Consider the following 18,221-nt stretch of genomic DNA (forward strand, 5'->3'; position numbering starts at 1 on the left):
CGTTCCGTGTGTCTCTGTTCAGCAAAGCGGTGTGTGCGTTTGTGCTCGCTAGGCGTCCTGGTAGACCGTTATAGCTTTATTGAGCCAGTTGCTGACGTGGGCGGCATTAAGTGACAAACGGAGCATTCTGCCCTAGATCGCGTCCAGCGGCGACAAAGCAACGCACACGAGACGTTCCGGCTTACCTCCTGAGTCCATAAACAGCGCGTGGACTTGCGATGCAGCGCCGCTTCGATCGTAAGTCTTTTGATAGGGACGCTTTTGAGACGGTGCTGCGACGCCGGTTTTTTCTTGCGCCCGCGTTTGAAATCTATGGCGGTGTTGCGGGTTTGTTTGACTACGGGCCCCCGGGGTGCGCCATGAAGAACCATCTCATCCAGTTATGGCGGGATCATTTTGTTGTGGAGGAGGGCATGCTGGAGATCGACGGACCGACGCTGACACCTGATCCGGTTTTGCGAGCCTCTGGTCACGTTGATCGTTTCCAGGACTACATGGTTCGCGATCTCGACACGGGCGCCTGTTACCGAGCTGACCACCTGCTGCGGGAGACCCTGGAGAACCGCATAGCCGCGATGGATCGGAAGCGCACCGATGTACAGGAAGACAGGCTGCGATCAGCAATGGAGACCTGCTTGCAGAGGATAGACGAAATGAATCAGGAGCAAATCGCTGCTGCATACCAGCAGTTCGATATCCGTGCACCAGAGTCAGATGCACCACTTTCTGCTCCATATCCATTTAATCTCATGTTTCAAACACAGATAGGACCGACGGGAACGATACCAGCATATTTACGGCCAGAAACAGCCCAAGGCATCTTTGTGAACTTTCGTCGCCTCCTGGACTACAACAACGGACGCATGCCGTTCGCGTGTGCGCAGATCGGTCTCTCCTTCCGGAACGAGATATCTCCGCGAGCAGGTATTCTGCGCGTGCGAGAGTTCGCTCAGGCTGAAATCGAACATTTCGTTCATCCGGATCGGAAGGACCATCCAAAGTTCAACCTTATCGCTGACCTGGAGCTGATTCTGCTCCCACGGAAGGAGCAGCACGCCGCTCGCTCTCGAGAACAGATGACAACCGTGCTTCTTCGTGCGGCGGAAGCAGTTCGCCAAGGCATTGTCGACAACGAGACGCTGGCCTACTTCATCGCGCGAACGCAACAATATGCCCAAATGATTGGGATTCTGCCCAATCATATGCGTTTTCGACAACATCTGGAGAGTGAAATGGCCCACTATGCCCGGGATTGCTGGGATCTCGAAGTGGAGACCTCGTACGGCTGGGTGGAGTGCGTTGGCCTCGCGGATCGTGCCTGCTATGACCTGCAGGCGCATTCCGCGGCTTCCAAGGTGGATCTGGTCGCCTATGAAAAGTTCGACGAGCCACGTGACGAGACGTTCCTCCAAATCACACCGCTCAAACGGGTTATTGGAACGAAGTTTCGCGGTGAAACACCGCAGGTTTTGGAAGCCATCGAGAAACTGGGCGAAACCGAGCGTGCACAGCTTCAGCAACAGCTCACTGACCAGGACCAAGTTCAGCTGGGACCCTACGTCATCACACGGGAAATGGTGACGATCGAACGGGTGAATCGCAAGATTCACGGCCGCAGTTACTGTCCCAGCGTCATTGAGCCCTCGTTCGGCATCGGGCGACTGTTGTACTGTGTTCTGGAGCATGCGTTCTACAATCGAACCGGTGGCGATGAATTGCGCACCGTGTTAGCCTTGAAACCGGCAATTGCACCGGTGAAATCCGTCGTCCTGCCGTTGAGCAAAAATGAGGTATTCGAACCCGTGATACAGGCCGTCTTGCATGCGCTCGCAAAATGCCGTCTGACGGTGCGCCTCGACGAAAGCAACGTGTCCATCGGGAGGCGATACGCACGCGCCGATGAAATCGGGGTGCCCTTCTGCGTCACCATCGATTTTGATTCGCTGGTGGATCACAGCGTCACGCTGCGTGAACGGGATTCCATGGAGCAGGTACGCGGCTCCGTTGGGGATGTGGTGCGCGTGCTTGTCGAGCTGGTCACTGGAGAGCGGAGCTGGACGGAGCTGGTCTCCACGGATCCGAGCCTGAAACCGTTCACCGGTCAACAGAGTACGAGTGCTGTCGAGGATGGCACGGTTTGCGAGAAACCTACGCAATCGGCTTGAGTCTTTCGCTTTCCGAGTGTGCTCTGGGCTAGCATCGAAGCGTCGCAGGAGCGAATCGTTGCTGCTGCGTAGGCGCCGACGCTCATCGCTCGGGAGGTCTGGGATGAGGCGCGCAACCAGGCAGCGATGCCCGGGGTAAGCGCACGGCCCGGAGGCGTGGCGGTCACGGCTTGCACGCCACTGGGTCAGCTGGCGGCTTCTGTGCGGAGCGTGCGCCTACCACAGGCCACGGTGAGCGCTCATGGAAGCTTTTACGGTGCCGAGGGGATAGCGAACGGGTCGGTGACCTTGAATCGGGTGCGCGTCCGTCGTTTGGATGACCATTTTTTTGAATCCTGTTAAAAGCAGCAGCGTAGATCGGAGTTTGACCTGCTTCCGTTCCATGCCATGCCAGAGAAAGAGGCCGCAACAAGCGCGAATGATGCGATTGCTAGGCGTCGGCAAGCACCGTACAGCCGAAAAGCACCAAATATTGGTTCGGTCGGACGCTGCGGGTGTCTCGACGACGCATGTCAGGCGTTGCACGCGCGTTACACGTCCCTGCGGAAGCTCGCTTCACCAGCAGCTGCATCCGCTGGAGGTGGCAGCCACTGCACCCAGGTTCGATTCACACGGCACGCTGTCCTGCTCTCGCTGTTCCTACCTTGCTATCTTTCTCCGCGCACGTTTTCTTAGATGCACGGGGTCGACGTTCGAAGTGCAGCAGTAACGGCGTATGCATTCATGCGAAGTTTGAGGATTCATATCGGTCTTGACGGGGTAGCGTCTTCCACGCTTGCGACTGGTATGCTTTCCGCCTCGGAAATCAAGATGATTGGCGACAACCTCAAGCGAGGGTTTGTAAAATACCCAATGTCATGATCGAACACAAGCGCACCAGCCTTCATGCTTCTGCATCCCGTACGTACATCTGGGTTGACGAGGGAAAACCTCGACCAGATCTCTTTACGATTCCACGCTCATGCAGAACGTTCACTCGACACGTCAAGCCAGATAATCGAATCTGCGCGAAAGGCAAACGCTCCTCTCTGGGTCGCCAACGGCACAACGACATTCGACAGTGACACGAAGCCTTTCGGGGGATGCGCTGCCAACGGCTTCCGTCGCTTTTGTTTGCGTGGAATAGAGTCTTGGACTCAGGGCTTGATTCATCGCAACGATCGCTTCCAGTGCGCATTGCCTGACCGCTACACAGGAAAGGGGCAACTCGGATTGACGTTTGTCGATTTTCTCTCAAGCCTGGAATCTCATTTCGGTACTTTTTTCATCACGGGTAATATCGTGTCCCACAAAACCCCTCTCCGATGGAAGAGCGAGCTCTTGCGCATGCAGCAGACAGCGTGCTCGCTGAGCGGATCACCAGAAAGATGCTCGTGATCGTTGGGCTCGGTACCGGGCGTCGAAACCGACGCGGACATCGAAGAGAGCCCTCTATACCCGTCAAGGGCATATGCCAAGCGATATACGAAGCACAAAGCGTCCATGGATGACCCTCGCAGAAGGAGTAGGTTTCGTTACGATGCATACTCGCAAACACCTGACCACCTCCATGTGCCACTCTTACGAAGGGCGCACTGACCCTGTATACAAAGCAGATGAAAAGGCAAAAGAGGGGCGGATCACGACTTGCCTGCTAAGCATCAAACGGTACAATACTAGCCAGAAGCTGCGAAATAGGGACGTGAACGCTGCCGTCAACCTCGCCTGCTGGTTCAAACGGAGCTCGAGGTACATGTGCAACCGGTGTCTTGAAAACGGGAGACACGAGAGAGGAAACAAAACCTGCCCTAGACAAGCCCTGAATGGCTTGCATTGGCGGCCGAGATAACCAGCCCTAGTTGTGTTGGGTGAACACCCAAAATAGGTGCGTGTGCCTCGTCCATGACATGCCGACATGAGTGCAGCGACGTGCATGCGAGCGTCCGTTTCGCCACCTCCTGTCTGTGTCACGCACGAATCGCACCGCGTTCGTTCCTATCATGAACGACGTTCGATACCACATGTGTACAGCCTATTCATGAATGCTCTTCGACTGAGCGCAGCTCACTTGAACCTTGCAGCGTAGCGAGGTATACGCGTTAGACGAGGCGTTTCGGAACGAAACGAATCCGAGGCGTCGCGCTGCACGACACGTGCCGTCGTGCACGTGTCCTTGAATCGGAACCTCCCTCGTGCAGATATTCTCGATGGCGATCACAAGTTGTTGGTATGGAAAATCGCTTGACGAGAATGCTCTCCTTATTTTTTTTGCCAGAGACGCTGACCAGAAATGGCGAGGCCTCCGACTACGACGATGCTGCGACAGTAAAACGCAGCCACTAGTCTCGGTTACTTGTTTTGTATTGCGAGACACCCGGGATTCGCGCGACACCTGCACGGGTGTCGAGGCAAAGAACGTGTTTCGGTTAGAGGGTCGCAATTCTTGGCGCTCCGTCGACATGTTGTGGATCATCACAGGGCCCGGACAACGCTGATGCGCACCATGCACGCTGCCAGAACGCTACCCTCATCGCTCAGGGCGGCACGCGGTTTTGCCGTCGGGGTATGACGTATCCGCTGAGCGGTTCCTGCTGACGTAGTTCAGAGTGTTGCAAAGAGGACCCTCAATGTTACGGAAAATCCAGGTGCGCCCCAAGCCAAGCGGTAAGCTACCTGCTGTTGCCATGCCGGTCCCAAGAACCAGGTGTTTCATTCGATGACATGGGAGAACCCCATGGAAGCCTCGATGCAACCCAGGGTCTCGTTCGTGCGCGTCTACGATAAGCGATTCAGCTCGAGCGGTGGATAACAGGCCGCCTGGACGTATGGCAGACTGAGAACGACAAGGAGTTCCGCTCCTTTTTTTTGCTACGGGCGAAGCGCACACCATCCCTATCACGAACAGAGAAGTCGTTTTCCAGAGTCCCCCAGACGCCCCAGTGCTGTCACCAGCAGAGGAAGCGACCTCAGCGCATCAGTAGCTGATTGCGCACGCCACCAGGCATAGCCCACAGCTCCGAAACGAGAAAGCGGTATGGCGAAATACTGGATTCTGGAAGCACTCGATCTTCATTTGATCATGGATAAATAGCGAGTCAAGTTAGCGTCTCCAATGAACACGAACAGTTCCAGTAACAACGAGAGAAATCTCAACGCGTCGGCAGATACTTGCATATGCCACCGAGTCGATTCGTCAAGTCTCCCTCACAGCACCGCCTAGAGACTCGCGCGGAAACAATGTTCCGCGTTCCGCGCATCCCGCCAGCCTATGCCTCTGGACAGTAGCCAGCGTATCCGGCGGGTATCACTATACAAATTCCTAGTGACAAAATGCTAACAGTAGCCAGCGTATCCGGCAGTCGTTATCATACAATATCCTAATGACAAAATGCTAACAGTAGCCAGCGTATCCGGCAGGTACCACCATACAATATCCTAATGACAAAATGCTAACAGTAGCCAGCGTATCCGGCAGTCGTTATCATACAATATCCTAATTACAAAATGCTAACAGTAGCCAGCGTATCCCGCAGTCGTTATCATACAGTATCCTCATGACAAAATGCTAACAGTAGCCAGCGTATCCCGCAGTCGTTATCATACAGTATCCTCATGACAAAATGCTAACAGTAGCCAGCGTATCCGGCAGGTACCACCATACCAATGAGGACGCTGCCCATTCGCACTGCGATGACGCAGCGCCTCGATACAGGGCAGCGCTGCATCTCCAGCTTTTGGGCGCTTCGCTGTTGCTCTGCGCTTCGCGAAACGCCTTCGTACCCACGGAGCAAATGTCGCGTGCTCTCTTAATCAACGATGTTGCACCCGACTTTGAGGCAGAAACTCAGCTTGGGCCGATAAAGTTCAGCGAATACGCCAAAGATAGCTGGGTGATCCTCTTCTCACACCCGCGCGACTTTACACCGGTGTGCACGACGGAGCTGGCGCGCGCTGCGCAGCTCCAGGAAGAGTTTGCGCGTCGCGGTGTGAAAATGCTAGCGCTTAGCTGTGATGATGTCGAGTCTCACAACTCCTGGGTGCAAGATGTTGGTGCATATGGGAAAACTGAGGTTAAGTACCCGATCATTGCAGACCCAGAGCGCAAAATCGCCAAACTCTACAACATGTTACCGGCAGCGGATCCGGGTCGCGACAACATGCCGTTTACCGTTCGTTCGGTGTTCATCATTGACAGTTCGAGGCGCATACGGGCTATGGTGACGTATCCAGCGCCGATCGGCCGCAACTTTGATGAGCTTTTGCGCGTCGTGGACGCACTGCAGACCAGCGATCGTTTGCACTGTGCGACGCCCGTGGACTGGAAGCCCGGGTCTAGGGTTATAGTTCCATCAAACGTTCCCGATGCGCTGGTGCAGAAGCACTTTGCCGATGGACTTGAAGTTGTAGATCTGCCATCGAAAAAGTCGTACCTGCGGTACGGCTCTACGAGTCCATCGTAACGCGTCGGGCATCCAATGCATCGATACGGACGATACGTCAAGGGATATGATAGAATCCGACGATGGCGACCAGTGCGCCTCTATTCAGACCAAGACAGGTACCGATGTTCGGCGACAGCTGATGGCTCTGTGCTTGCAGGAACGTTTATGCATGGCGGGTTGCAGGAATTCCAGTTTTCTAGGGCGTGTGCGTCGGCGCCTGTGGACGTATTGCATCGGGATTCGCTACGCTTCGGAAAGCGCACCATTGTGACCTTCCGCCGTTCCCGGGGAACCTAAAAGGAAAGCACCGTCCCTGTGACGTTGCATGGCGATGCCCGACCACTCAGTTGCCACGTTCTTGGTGGCATCCACAGCCAAACGCACGCGGGTGATCGCCGTTCGCGAGTCGATGAGCGCGGCGTGAACGCGACAGATGCTTGTTTCTGCGCCCGATCGTCGCGCAACTTGATGGACACCAAAGTGCAGTCATCAGCGATCAGTGTGCCGGCTTGTCTATCTAATTTCTCTGACGTGGAGGTCCCGGCAGCGGCGTCGGTCGAAACCCGAATAGCGCGAACGGAGCGAGTGACTCGGTGGGGTTCTGGTGAGGCTCACGTCCGATCGCAGCGTGCCCTGTGCTGCTGCTATCCGCTTGGGAAGACAGCGCATTGAGGCGGTCGCGCTTTGCAGCATCACCAGCGCTAGCACCATCATCAGCAGCGGCAGTTGAAGCACCATTTGCGCTGTCGTTGTCTGGTGTGTCTGGTGTAGGTGTTCGTGTCGCGCCCCGTTCGGGGTTCAGGTTGCTCTGGCCAACGGCTTGCTTCAGCGTATCCGGGAGTACAGTTGCCGTCTCCCGACGACAAGTGATGAGTTTCAGTTCCACAATCAACGGATCCTCACTTATTTTTCGCAGTTCGTGTCGAATACCCGAACCAAAGAATCTATCGATTCGATCCTCTACAGCTTGAAAGGCCTCAAACGGCGTCTCGCGGCATTCGAAAACGAGTGCAAGCCCGTATTCTTCACCCGGCTCGCGAGACTCTCGCAGGCGAAGCAGCACTGGTGCCGGGTCGCCTCTCTTAATGACGCCCAGCACCCGAAGCGCGCCCGATAAATGCGCCTCGTCGCCATACCTATGGCGCGTGACATCACGAATGATCTGCTTGAGCGTCGTTGTCGCCTTTCGTTCCCGAAGGACTACCAGATCGTCCGTTGTCGAGATCGGCACAGGTTCGAGTTCTGCGTACCACAGTGCCAGACCGAGAAGCAAGATAGGCATCCCGTAAATGAGCGTCAGAGATGTTTCTGATGCCGAGCCTGCACTCTTGAAATACACATAGAGTGAATAGACGGTGAGCAGTGCACCGATCCCGGTCACGACCTTGGCTAGCGAGAAGCCGCGAAGCTCAAACGGGACCTGCGGCGGCGGCGTCGACGAGGGTTCCCCTTGTGCACGCAGGTTTCGAATGCCTGCATGCTGGTGGCGCGTATGGCGACCCCCGACAACCGTCTGACGAAACAAAGGTGCATAATGCTTGCCCTGGCGACTACGGCATCGGAACCCGATCGCAAATCCTTCGCGTCTCACAGCCGAGCGCCTCGAGCTGCTACGCTGGTACGACGTTCCCTGGTGCGCAGGTACCACAAAAAGCCACATGCCAAGCGTTTAGAGGACTTTGCTTCTTTCGTTTTGAGTGCTACGAACCACGACCCCGTGACTTGGGTGTTTTTATTCAAGTGGTAAAGCGCACTGCTACACAAACTCGTGCTCCACACTGGAACTCGGTGTGTACAACGCTACACAAGTACGTGGGGTGTTCTGGCTGCTTTCCGGTAACAGAGCGGTGCGCGTCGTTTGCGCAACCAATTTTGTAGCGCAGAAAGTACTATCTGGAACACACGACACAAGTGCTCGGGTACACACACACCAAAGACGTACACGCAACGAGCGCCAACGTGCTCGCAACACCACACAAACTGGTCGCTGGACTGCAGGCTCCGTGGCGTTCACAAGGTGCCTCGCGCCGCACCACACAAGGCACGCGCCGCATCGCTCGGGGTCGATCGCGAACACACCCGTGTGTCCCTTTTAGGTATGTTTATACCTACCAACTGCGCAGCGCCCACTGCAGCATGTCGCCTCGTCCATCGTTCCGTTCAGCGAAGCGTACGCAAATCCTGCTTGCTTTCGTCGTCAGCTGACCTCTTGACGTAATCTTGATTCTGGCCCGGCTATTCATTGGGTACTGTCTTGTATTGGAATGCGGACATATGTGAGGCGTTCGTTTGTGGCGGTGCAGCTTGCGCTTGGCTACTTTCTGACGACGCTGATGGTCGTGATCAACCCAACCCGGGTCTACATGGCGTGCTGGGCGCCAATTCAATTCGCACTATTGGCCGGTGTTGTCAGTGAGTTTGAATATGTGGGATCACTGCAGCAGGCGGCAAGCGCGGCTATCGTTGGTCCCTCGTTCGGGGCGACGCTGGCACTCATTATTCAGCTTGCTGCAGGGCACTTGCTTTGGCTTCGCATCATACTCAATGTGGTGTTTATGGCAATACTGGTGGCGCCTCGGCTCTGTCCTCCCGCCGTAGGCTCTGTGAGCCTTTCACTGATTGCGTTTGGCGTTGTGGAAAACTATTTGCAGCTGAGCCTGGACTCAGGACCCGGACACCACGCCTTCATGTACTCGCACTACATCCTTTCAACCTGCTTTGCAGCCTTTGTGGGATTTTTTGTTGCTTTGCTTGTGTTTCCTGTGTCCGTACGTAGCCTTTTTCATGACAGCGTCGAAAACGTGCTACGCGAGAGTGCTAAGCGCCTGAGTCGTTTGGCGTCGCTTCTCCTGGCTGATGTGTTCCAGGCGACTCAGATCGAGAATGAGTTGCAGGAGCGGCAGAAGGAACAGATCGCCAACACCTTCGATGGATACCATTCAGCCTCGCCACGAACCTCAGTGGAAATAATAATGGAGCAGCGCTTGTCTTCGTATGCTCGTATGGAGACGCTGGGCCGCAGTGAGTCGTCATTCAGTGCGGAGGCGACGATTTTTGGCTTCGCGGAAGAGTCCGCGTTACTACAAGGAGGCTCGCTCTATCTCCATGGGAGCCTAGTGGCGTTGCAGCGATTGTTACCGCTAGGCGCCAACGAGCTCACGTACCCGGCACTCTTTTATCATGCGCCGATAACGGACTGGTCGAAAATCATCTACAAGTCACGAGACCTGGTCGCACGTATCGGCGGACTCGAGAGCGTTATTCTGCATCGCCGTGGTACCGAGTACCGCGCGGTAGCGATGCACAGACTGTATCGAAGTGCCCTTGCAGATGTAACCAGATTATGGGCAAGGCTTGCGAGTGCATGCAATTTGCTCGGCTTGCTCGTTCGAGAGAAGGAGGTGCGTTGGTTCCACTGGCCGGAAAACTCACCCCATGCCCTTACGATATTTCGCAACGAGAAGATTCGAAAGTACCTCGATGAGGTCATTGACGAGAAAGAAATCGAGGCGCTCTGGCGGCGCGTCACAGAGAGTGGCCTCAGTGGCTATCAGGAGTTTTGGCGTGATATGGCGATTGCAACACACGTCGAGGACTTTAACCGCGAAGTCGATGTGACCAAGCTCGTCCGCGTCTCGGCGATTGTGCCCGTCGAGTCGGTACGTGTTGCCTGGTTCAGCACCGTGCTAGTGCATCGGGTTCTCGACTCTGTCTACGAGTTGCGCGAATCCGTGTATCAGTTATTGGAACGACAGGCGCCGATGAGCCGGCAATCGTCGCCCTGGTGGCACTGGGCGCTGAACCGTCTCCGAGATGCCAGTTGGAATGTGTTTATGGCGGTCACGTTCTCGACTCGTGCGATGTATAGTTTCTGGAGCGACGTCCTCCGTAATGTGCTGCAGTACCGCGCTGCGGACTATCGACGGTTCTGGAAAAATAATCAATGGCAACTCATATTTCTCATCAAGTACTATATTATCAGCACTGCTGCGATCATTACTGTGGTTTGTATTCCGGCGTCGTCGAATATTCGACAACAATGGGAGCCGATTCTCGGGTACCTGTCGGTGGTGGTGTCCGCTCGACCGACAACGGAATCGGCTGTGAGTGTGGCGCTCTCCCGAGCAGCCGGGGGCATCGTTGGTGCGGCTCTCGGCTACCTGGTGCTGGTGAAACCCGCCCTAGCTGTGAACGCTTTTTTTGTGGATGGTATTACGGTTGCGATTGTTTTCGTCATGTTTTACTGCAACCTTGTCGATTCCATGAAATGGCTACAGTACACAGCTGGCATTGCTATTTTCATCTTCACCGTGGTCTGCATGTGCCAGTACAGTGCGCCGGTCGATCACGCTGTCTGGCAAGCCGCTGTAGGCGCAATGGTATGCACTGCGATAGGGGTTGGCGTGATCATCCTGTTCACAACGGCCCTGTCACCTCGTATGGCGAGTCGTGAATCACGCCGCACCCTTCTCCGCGGATTTGCTGCCAGCGTCGACGGTGCGATTGCATGCTGGGAGGAGAACCTCCGTCGCCACAACTGCGACGAGTTTCTGGATCGCTTTCATCAGGCGCTCCATAATATCGAGGCAGCGCCAGCCAATCCGGCCGTTGAAACGACCACCGAAGAACGAGACAAGGAGGCGGAGGAGGTGCAAAACGTGCGTGTACACGCACACCCGTGGCAAGAGACCATGGCTATCAACAAGCACATTGAGGCGCTGGCGACAAGTGTAGCGATATTGAGCAACGCCCTGTCACCGAGTTTCGGCGGCGTGAATCAGTTCGCCTTGTGGAAAAGAGGCTTCTTTCGACCACCACAGTTTATCGTTGACGGGAACGTTGCGCTTTGTGTTGTGCTGCTACGACTGGAGGTGCTCAATAGTATAGTGAACCGTCCACCCATTTACGGTGTGCGCTTCTCTGGGGCGATGTATCGCCTTTTCCTGCTGGCACTCGAGCCTGAATTCAGTGCAATTTTCCGCTCGTTGATTGAGCTCACAGACGCCCTGCGAGGATGCCTCGAATCTCGCGGTATTCTGGAGGATCTCTTCGGATCCGCCGAAGCGCTGCATAGTGATGCAATGCGCCGTTTCGAGAACCGGAAATGGCTTTTGCAGCTGTGCCTTTCGCGAAAACGAGCCGCTCAAATGCAATCCAAGCTGAACGCTTACGAAGGGAATGGCGTCGAAGTTGCCGACGGAGGTCAGGGCTTCTGCATCATGGAGCCCAGTGTGGGTTTGGCACTGCTCAACTTTCGTCGACGACGCGCAGAGCTCTGGTTCCGAATGCGGCGTCGGGCGCTCCAGATTGTGCACTACATTCGTGATCGTTATCCCGAGCTCGAAAGTCGACTGGCAGCTCATATTGCAAAAATGGCGCTAGACGAGAGTAGCAGCGCATCGTTCGCTGAGATCTACGAACAACTCCTCGAAAACGAGGACTTGGACCGGGGTCCGCAGCTTGCCGCTGTGTTTCCGCTCCTTCGCCGCCTCATGCAGTTACGGAATCCGCACTATCACCGCCACGTGCGCACTCGGGAACCGAGGCTGTCGATTGCGAGGGAGGCACAATCCGCGAGTGAAGAGCTTTTACGGAGCTCGCTACAAGAGGATGACCGCCGCAGCACCTCGCCGCGAGGGAGCACGTCGCCATCCAGAGCGTCTTTCGCCCATGCAAGTGAATCCGTGGCAGCGGAGGAGGCACGCAGCTGCGCACCGGACGCAGAATTCGCGCAAACAGTGGACCATGAACTGGAGAAAGAGTTGATCATTCTCAACTTTCGGCAGGTCGTCGAGACAAAACTGCTGCGCAGTGCGGATGCGTCCGCCAGCACTGCGACGCTGCCGATTGCGGGCGTCCCCATCGATGACTTTGTGCACTTCTCGACCTTCATGTACGGGCTGCGGGAACTTTTTGGGAGCATTGATTACGCTGCTCGAGCCATTGGGTCCTGGACCAGACCGCATCATGCAGAAAAGCTGTCGTTGAAACGTGGAAGGCCTTTTTATTGAGCGCATCGCGGCTGCGCATTTTGACGTGTCATCGTGGATGAGACGTAGAAAGAGGCGGCGAGGGAGTCGCTTCTATTCCTTGCGCTATTCTCTGGTACAGAGAACTGCTTACTTGAACCTAAAAAGTACACGAAGATGATGACGGAAGCATCGGTTTTGCAAAATATGGCTTGTACGCAGAGCAGTGCGTGCTCGAACACCCGTACCAGCACGCCGTTGTTGTTTCTAGTTGTTTTTCCCACTGGTATTCAACAGAACGAATATGGCCCATGGGTTGGGGAAACATCGAGGTAGGGGCTTTACCCTGTCCCTGATTTGTCATGAGCGAAACGCCAAGTTGGCCATTGTACGTTCAGCAAGTGGATGAACCGTCCTACACCTCGTCCTTGTGCTGAATATCATGCACTTGATCCAGAGCTTGTCGGGATTCATCTTCAACATTGCCTTGTCGTGAATCCATGCAGCTCCACACGTTCTGGGGCAAAGCTCACAAAAAGACAGGGAATCTGTGGAATCTTCGCACCGCTCATATAAATCGTGATGGAGCGACGCGAATGGACAACAAGAAAAAAACGCCCCTACGGGAGAACGTCGAGTGTTTAACAGCATACTCCCGGTTGCGCACTCGAACGTAAACGCTCATTCCAGGATGCAAAGATATTCCTCTCAATAGATCAGACCGTATTCGGGAGTATTGGTCCACCCGGCTGTGGCTACTCAAACAGAGCTCATTTGCTGTTCGTAGATACTTGACAAGCTGGCATGCCGACAACACAAGCCCTAGCAGCAATACGATCGTGCCGTCGCCGGGATACCGCCAGGTGGACAGGGTAGGTTCGTACGGTATCCTTGAGAGAAACAAGTTGTGACTTCTCCTTCCCCCAAATTCTCTCGCATGCTGGTTGACTACGTCGCTTGCCATGAGGCAAGGGCGGTCCAGGAGTGTGCGGCTGAGACTGGCGGGATGCAAATCTTCGTGCGAAACTAGGCTCCCTGGTTCAGTCCAGTCGAAGGCGTCTGCTCAGTAGTCAGCCATGAAATATAGGCTCACGAATCTATATACGAATCGTGCTCGATCTTTACCGACGCTGGACTGCTCTGTCGCACCAGTCCTCGTGTGCCGTTGATTCCGAAAAGGCACACCTGGTTCATAGACACGCTCACAATCGTAGAGATAATGAGAATGCAGTAAAGGAATAGTGCATCCATAAATGCAGAGGGCGAGCTTCAGTCACAAGTAGTAACCAGTGCATAGGAGTCCCGCGGAGAAATCGAGAATGGAGTATAGTGACGACATATTTGCCAGCCCACGCTGGAAAGGTAAAGGCAGAGATGGCGCTTGTGGCGGTGAGAAGCTCCAAAGCATTTGAACAACGCGACGAGGAGCAATGGGGCACCTCATCCCAAGCCGCTGTTTTTCCGGGCGAGAGTGGATCATCAGTTTCAGAATCAGTACAGATCGACGGCATACGCTTCTGCGTGCTTTTTGTGAAACCCAGACCTGCTTCGAGCAGCGACACTCATTTTCAAACATTCGCGCTAGATCAAGAGAAAGACTTGATGGTGTCTGTGTCTGTGTGTGTGTGTGTGTGTCGATCCCCGGTTGCCGGACGTCATGGATATCGCGACACCTGCAAATCAAGCGGATGCAGCCATTGAGCGGTAAGGAAAGCGCGCGAAGCTGCTCAAGTTTTCCAGCACCCGTTATCACCGACATTCGGGTATATCAGACGCCAACAGGCATGCCAGTGCGCTCAACGACAGCATCAGAATCCATGGCGGTGCACTGAGAACCGTATCGATGAGCCCAGGATACCTCGCAAAAGCTCGGTTTCAGCGAAAGCTCACGAGCGTCCCCCGGTCGCATGGAGTCAATCTTTGGCAAGAGTGCGTGGCAGACTTTTGTCGGAATCGCCAACGACCTCCGTTGTACGTAGGCAAGAATCGTTCCTGCGCTAACGCGTTCAATGAGTCTCAAAATGAACTGTGCAAAGCATCGTGTCGTTTGGGGATTCTCTCGGGCGATAGACGTGCTGGAGCGCGCACTAGCTGCACTCCTGCTTATTCAAACAGAGCTTTCCATGAAACAGGAATCGACTTTGTCTGACGCCCGTTGATGCTCTAAAGACAACATACACCAAAGAGAAACGCGTTGTCCGCTGGAACTCGTAATGAAGAAGCGCGTGCACAAGACGGTGTGCAATATACACTTCGAGTGTCAGATATCGAGACAGTTCAAGGTCCGAAGCATTTCGTCGTGAGAGGCTACCAGCATCCATGAGAACGTGCACTTTCTGAACTGAACCATCAAAACCTCGCTCCAGGTCAGCAACGTTTGTCGTGCTTCCGCCGGGTCCAAGGCCTATGTTTCGAACGGAGATTCGAGGGAATTCTAGGCCAGTCAGCTTATGTATTGTGCTGCGACGCTGAGGATTTCGATGAAGAAAAACCAGTAGCCAGGAGAGACGGCAGGGTATGCTCGCCCGCACCAAGGCACTGGTTTGATACAGTTCAGCAGTCCACAAAGCCTGGTGCACCATGTTTAACCATTCAATGGGAGCGACTCCCCCGTTCGGCTATTCAGCAACGATCATGCAGTTCCATAACTCGATATGACTGAGTGTACGTGATAAGCGACGTCAACGCTGTCACGGATGCTTCGTACTCCTAGCACCTCGATACCACTGCTGTTCAGCCCAAAACCCGAGCGTCCACGGATCCGCTGACTCGCCAGACATCGAGTGAGCACAGTTCGGATTATAGTGAGTTGCCCTCAACGATTTCAGATCGCGCTTGTGTAACCTAGTGTGTCTCCCGGGGGCCCGTCCTGGCCCTATGCACCCCCAGCTGGTACACGAAGGCCTGCCACCAGCGTCGACCAAAGCGTTAGAGGAATCCGGCGTTGAGCGCGACCTCCGAACGCAGAGCGCTCCCGTCGCAGGTGAAGCCCCTTGATGCAGCTCCACGGAAAACTAGAAATGCTGGAGCGCTCCATGATCGGTGTACCTTAAGGACACCCTCATCCTATATCGACCAGCACGTGGAGCCGGACGCGGTCATGCACCGCTGTAGGCTTTGACGCTGCGCGGTCGGTAACGCTGCTCGATGGGCGATGTGCTTGAGAGGCGCACCTCATGACTGCTTGGTTGTGGCGACAACGACGATACAGCCTTGAGGTCATGCGACATTGACAGCTGCGCGCTGGTCAAACGAACAGGCATACATGTGTCGCTTGTTTGAGACGATTGTTCGTCCTAGTTGCGCACGATGTTCATAGAGCTGACGGATGCGTAGAACAACGAGAACGTCATCGAGCACTCGAATGCAACGAGGCATGGTTACCCTCTTCATCCAGTATCCAAGTGCTGGCAGGCGGCCCCAGGTGTCTGGTTTCTCAAGTGGTGTTCGCGCTCCTCGCATTGTCCAAAAAGATCCACACGCGCCTCGTTGACGTTTCGATTTACCGCGATTTGGTTACTGGCTGACCATCCAGTCGATGCTCGTGAATTTATTGTCTGGGAAACTTGGCATTCATCAGGCGTAAAGAGCGAACACCTCGCGATGGAGTGAAGCACACGCGCGCGAAGCAAAGACTCGAAGATGCAAGCGCGTTGGAATGTAACGCTGCAAACCAGTCGAGCTTCCTCGCTCCGTCCGAGCACTGCTCTAGCTCGTTCCGCAAACAGGAAAATGCATGCACTCGTAGCGCTATCAGTGCCCATTTCCGTTCCAGAAAGAACCTCACTTTCCGTCTGAGACTTTCTCCCGCATCGTTACGAGTTCCTCGGCGCTCGTCGGATGCACACCAATCACATTATCGAAATCTGCTTTGGTGGCGCCCATCTTGAGCGCAATCGCTACCGACTGGATGATTTCCGGAGCGGCGTCATCGACCAGGTGGCAGCCAAGCACGCGTTGCGTCCGACGATCAACCACAAGTTTCATGAGCGTCTGGCGATCTCGCTTCGTGAGCGTATGCTTCAACGGGCGGAACATCGATCGATAGATATCGATACCCGTGCCGCCTTGTTCAGCGTCCAGCTCCCGGGCGCGCGCTTCCGTCAGGCCTACCATTCCAATAGGGGGCACGCTGAACACCGCCGTCGGCACCATGTCGTAGCCCGGTGCCCGTGCTTTGCCGCCAAAAACCGTATCCGCAAAACAGTGACCTTCGGCGATGGCTACTGGCGTCAAGTTCATTCGATTCGTGACATCGCCGACCGCATAGATCGTCTCCACATTGGTTCGAGAGTATTCATCCACGAGAATATGCCCCCGGTGTTGATCGGTTTTAATACCTGCTCGCTCCAATCCGAGGCCCTCGGTGTTCGGGTGCCGTCCAACAGCGAGCAGCACCTGGTCAACGATCAGTGTAGAGCCGTCTGTGAGATGCGCTTTCAAAACGCGCCCTTCAGGTGCGCTCGCATCCGGAATAGCCTCCACTGCTTTCAGGTTACACCCAAAGCGCAAATCGATACCGTCTTTGCGCATCTGCTCGGCGAGAAAGTGGCGAACATCATCATCAAACCCGCGCAAGAAAAGCTTCCCCCGGTGGACCTGCGTCACCTTAGATCCGTATCCATGGAATATGCATGCAAATTCTGTGCCGATGTAGCCTCCGCCCAGGACCAAGATAGATCGAGGAAGATGTTTCAGGTAAAAGCAGTCATCGGAATGGATGCAGAGCGCAGCACCCGGCAGATCTGCTATGAGGTTGGAGCGGCCGCCCACGGCAACGAGGATGTACTTGGCGGAAAACGTTTCGCCACTCGCAAGGCGAATCTTGTGTGCGTCGACGAACTCGGCTCGTTCGTGAAAGATGCGCACATTTGCCTTTTCCAGGATGCGTTGATACACGCCATTCAATCGCTCTATTTCTGCGTCCTTGTTGTGAATGAGTCGCTCCCAGTCGACAGGATCTAGCTCGCTTTTGGTCGGAAGATCCCAGCCATACGCACGTGCGTCTTCAAACTCGTGCAAATAATGGGACCCGTACGAGAAAAGCTTCTTCGGAATGCAGCCTACGTTCACACAGGTGCCTCCCAGCCGACTGCTCTCAGCTAGTGCTACGCGAGCGCCGTGATTCGCGGAGACTCGCGCGGCGCGAACGCCCCCAGAACCCCCGCCGATCACAAACAGATCAAAGTCGAAGCTGGTATCCGGTTGATAATGCATCGCAAGCGCTCTCTTAACCTTCGACCCGAAGCCTAAGCGCAGGTCGTCTCCAACGTGGTTGCGAACGTTTCGATGAGCGCTGAACGAGCACAGCTGCGCACCGCAAAACTTTCCCCTGTGCTTGTAGGTTCGTCCGATCGCCTCCGACAGGTAAGCAGAACAACTTGCTTTGAAGTAACTGATCGATGGAAGTGTCGCAAAGGAGACTTCCGCTGTTCTCACAAGCCGCTGAGACGAACGCATAACGACAAGCGTTCTTCGGGGAGTGCAGGCTGGCCACGAGCGGCCGCCACACACCCACTGGACCCCGACGAGCGCATACGCATGCAACGGCGGGCGGTGGCCCGTACGAGTCTCTGGAACCCTGCCTTCGGCGGGGCGGTGTTCCAATCTGGAGCCTTTCTTGCAACACCGTGCGACCCGAGGAGTGGTTTACGATCGGGAAAAGC

The 18,221-nt window shown here is 55.1% G+C and overlaps 5 protein-coding genes and 1 non-coding gene across 6 annotated transcripts, besides 1 other annotated feature; 3 read left to right on the forward strand and 3 right to left on the reverse strand.

The window, feature by feature from the left end:
- Window positions 1-218: 218 nt before the first annotated feature.
- Window positions 219-2,165, forward strand: CYME_CMC037C (glycine--tRNA ligase, class II; the record flags this gene model as incomplete). The annotated part of the gene is made up of 1 exon (XM_005535211.1): window positions 219-2,165. The coding sequence occupies one exon, from the start codon at window positions 219-221 to the stop codon at window positions 2,163-2,165; it is 1,947 nt and encodes a 648-aa protein (XP_005535268.1).
- Window positions 2,166-2,406: 241 nt separating this feature from the next.
- On the reverse strand, window positions 2,407-5,339 carry CYME_CMC038T. Its single transcript, XR_002461214.1, has one exon. It is a non-coding gene; the product is annotated as a hypothetical transcript (transcript).
- A 596-nt stretch (window positions 5,340-5,935) lies between these two features.
- Window positions 5,936-6,604, forward strand: CYME_CMC039C (probable 1-cys peroxiredoxin; the record flags this gene model as incomplete). The annotated part of the gene is made up of 1 exon (XM_005535212.1): window positions 5,936-6,604. The coding sequence occupies one exon, from the start codon at window positions 5,936-5,938 to the stop codon at window positions 6,602-6,604; it is 669 nt and encodes a 222-aa protein (XP_005535269.1).
- Window positions 6,605-7,103: 499 nt separating this feature from the next.
- CYME_CMC040C (hypothetical protein, conserved) lies at window positions 7,104-8,246 on the reverse strand (the record flags this gene model as incomplete). Its single annotated transcript, XM_005535213.1, has 1 exon — window positions 7,104-8,246. The coding sequence occupies one exon, from the start codon at window positions 8,244-8,246 to the stop codon at window positions 7,104-7,106; it is 1,143 nt and encodes a 380-aa protein (XP_005535270.1).
- A 604-nt stretch (window positions 8,247-8,850) lies between these two features.
- CYME_CMC041C (hypothetical protein) lies at window positions 8,851-12,597 on the forward strand (the record flags this gene model as incomplete). The annotated part of the gene is made up of 1 exon (XM_005535214.1): window positions 8,851-12,597. One exon carries the CDS (start codon window positions 8,851-8,853, stop codon window positions 12,595-12,597), a length of 3,747 nt encoding a protein of 1,248 aa, XP_005535271.1.
- Window positions 12,598-15,182: 2,585 nt separating this feature from the next.
- Window positions 15,183-17,520: a sequence feature (possible transcribed region).
- Window positions 16,339-18,015, reverse strand: CYME_CMC043C (glutathione reductase; the record flags this gene model as incomplete). Its single annotated transcript, XM_005535215.1, has 1 exon — window positions 16,339-18,015. One exon carries the CDS (start codon window positions 18,013-18,015, stop codon window positions 16,339-16,341), a length of 1,677 nt encoding a protein of 558 aa, XP_005535272.1.
- Window positions 18,016-18,221: the final 206 nt, after the last annotated feature.

Source organism: Cyanidioschyzon merolae, chromosome 3 (genome assembly GCF_000091205.1).
Source record: "Cyanidioschyzon merolae strain 10D DNA, chromosome 3, complete genome".
Lineage (NCBI taxonomy): Eukaryota > Rhodophyta > Bangiophyceae > Cyanidiales > Cyanidiaceae > Cyanidioschyzon > Cyanidioschyzon merolae.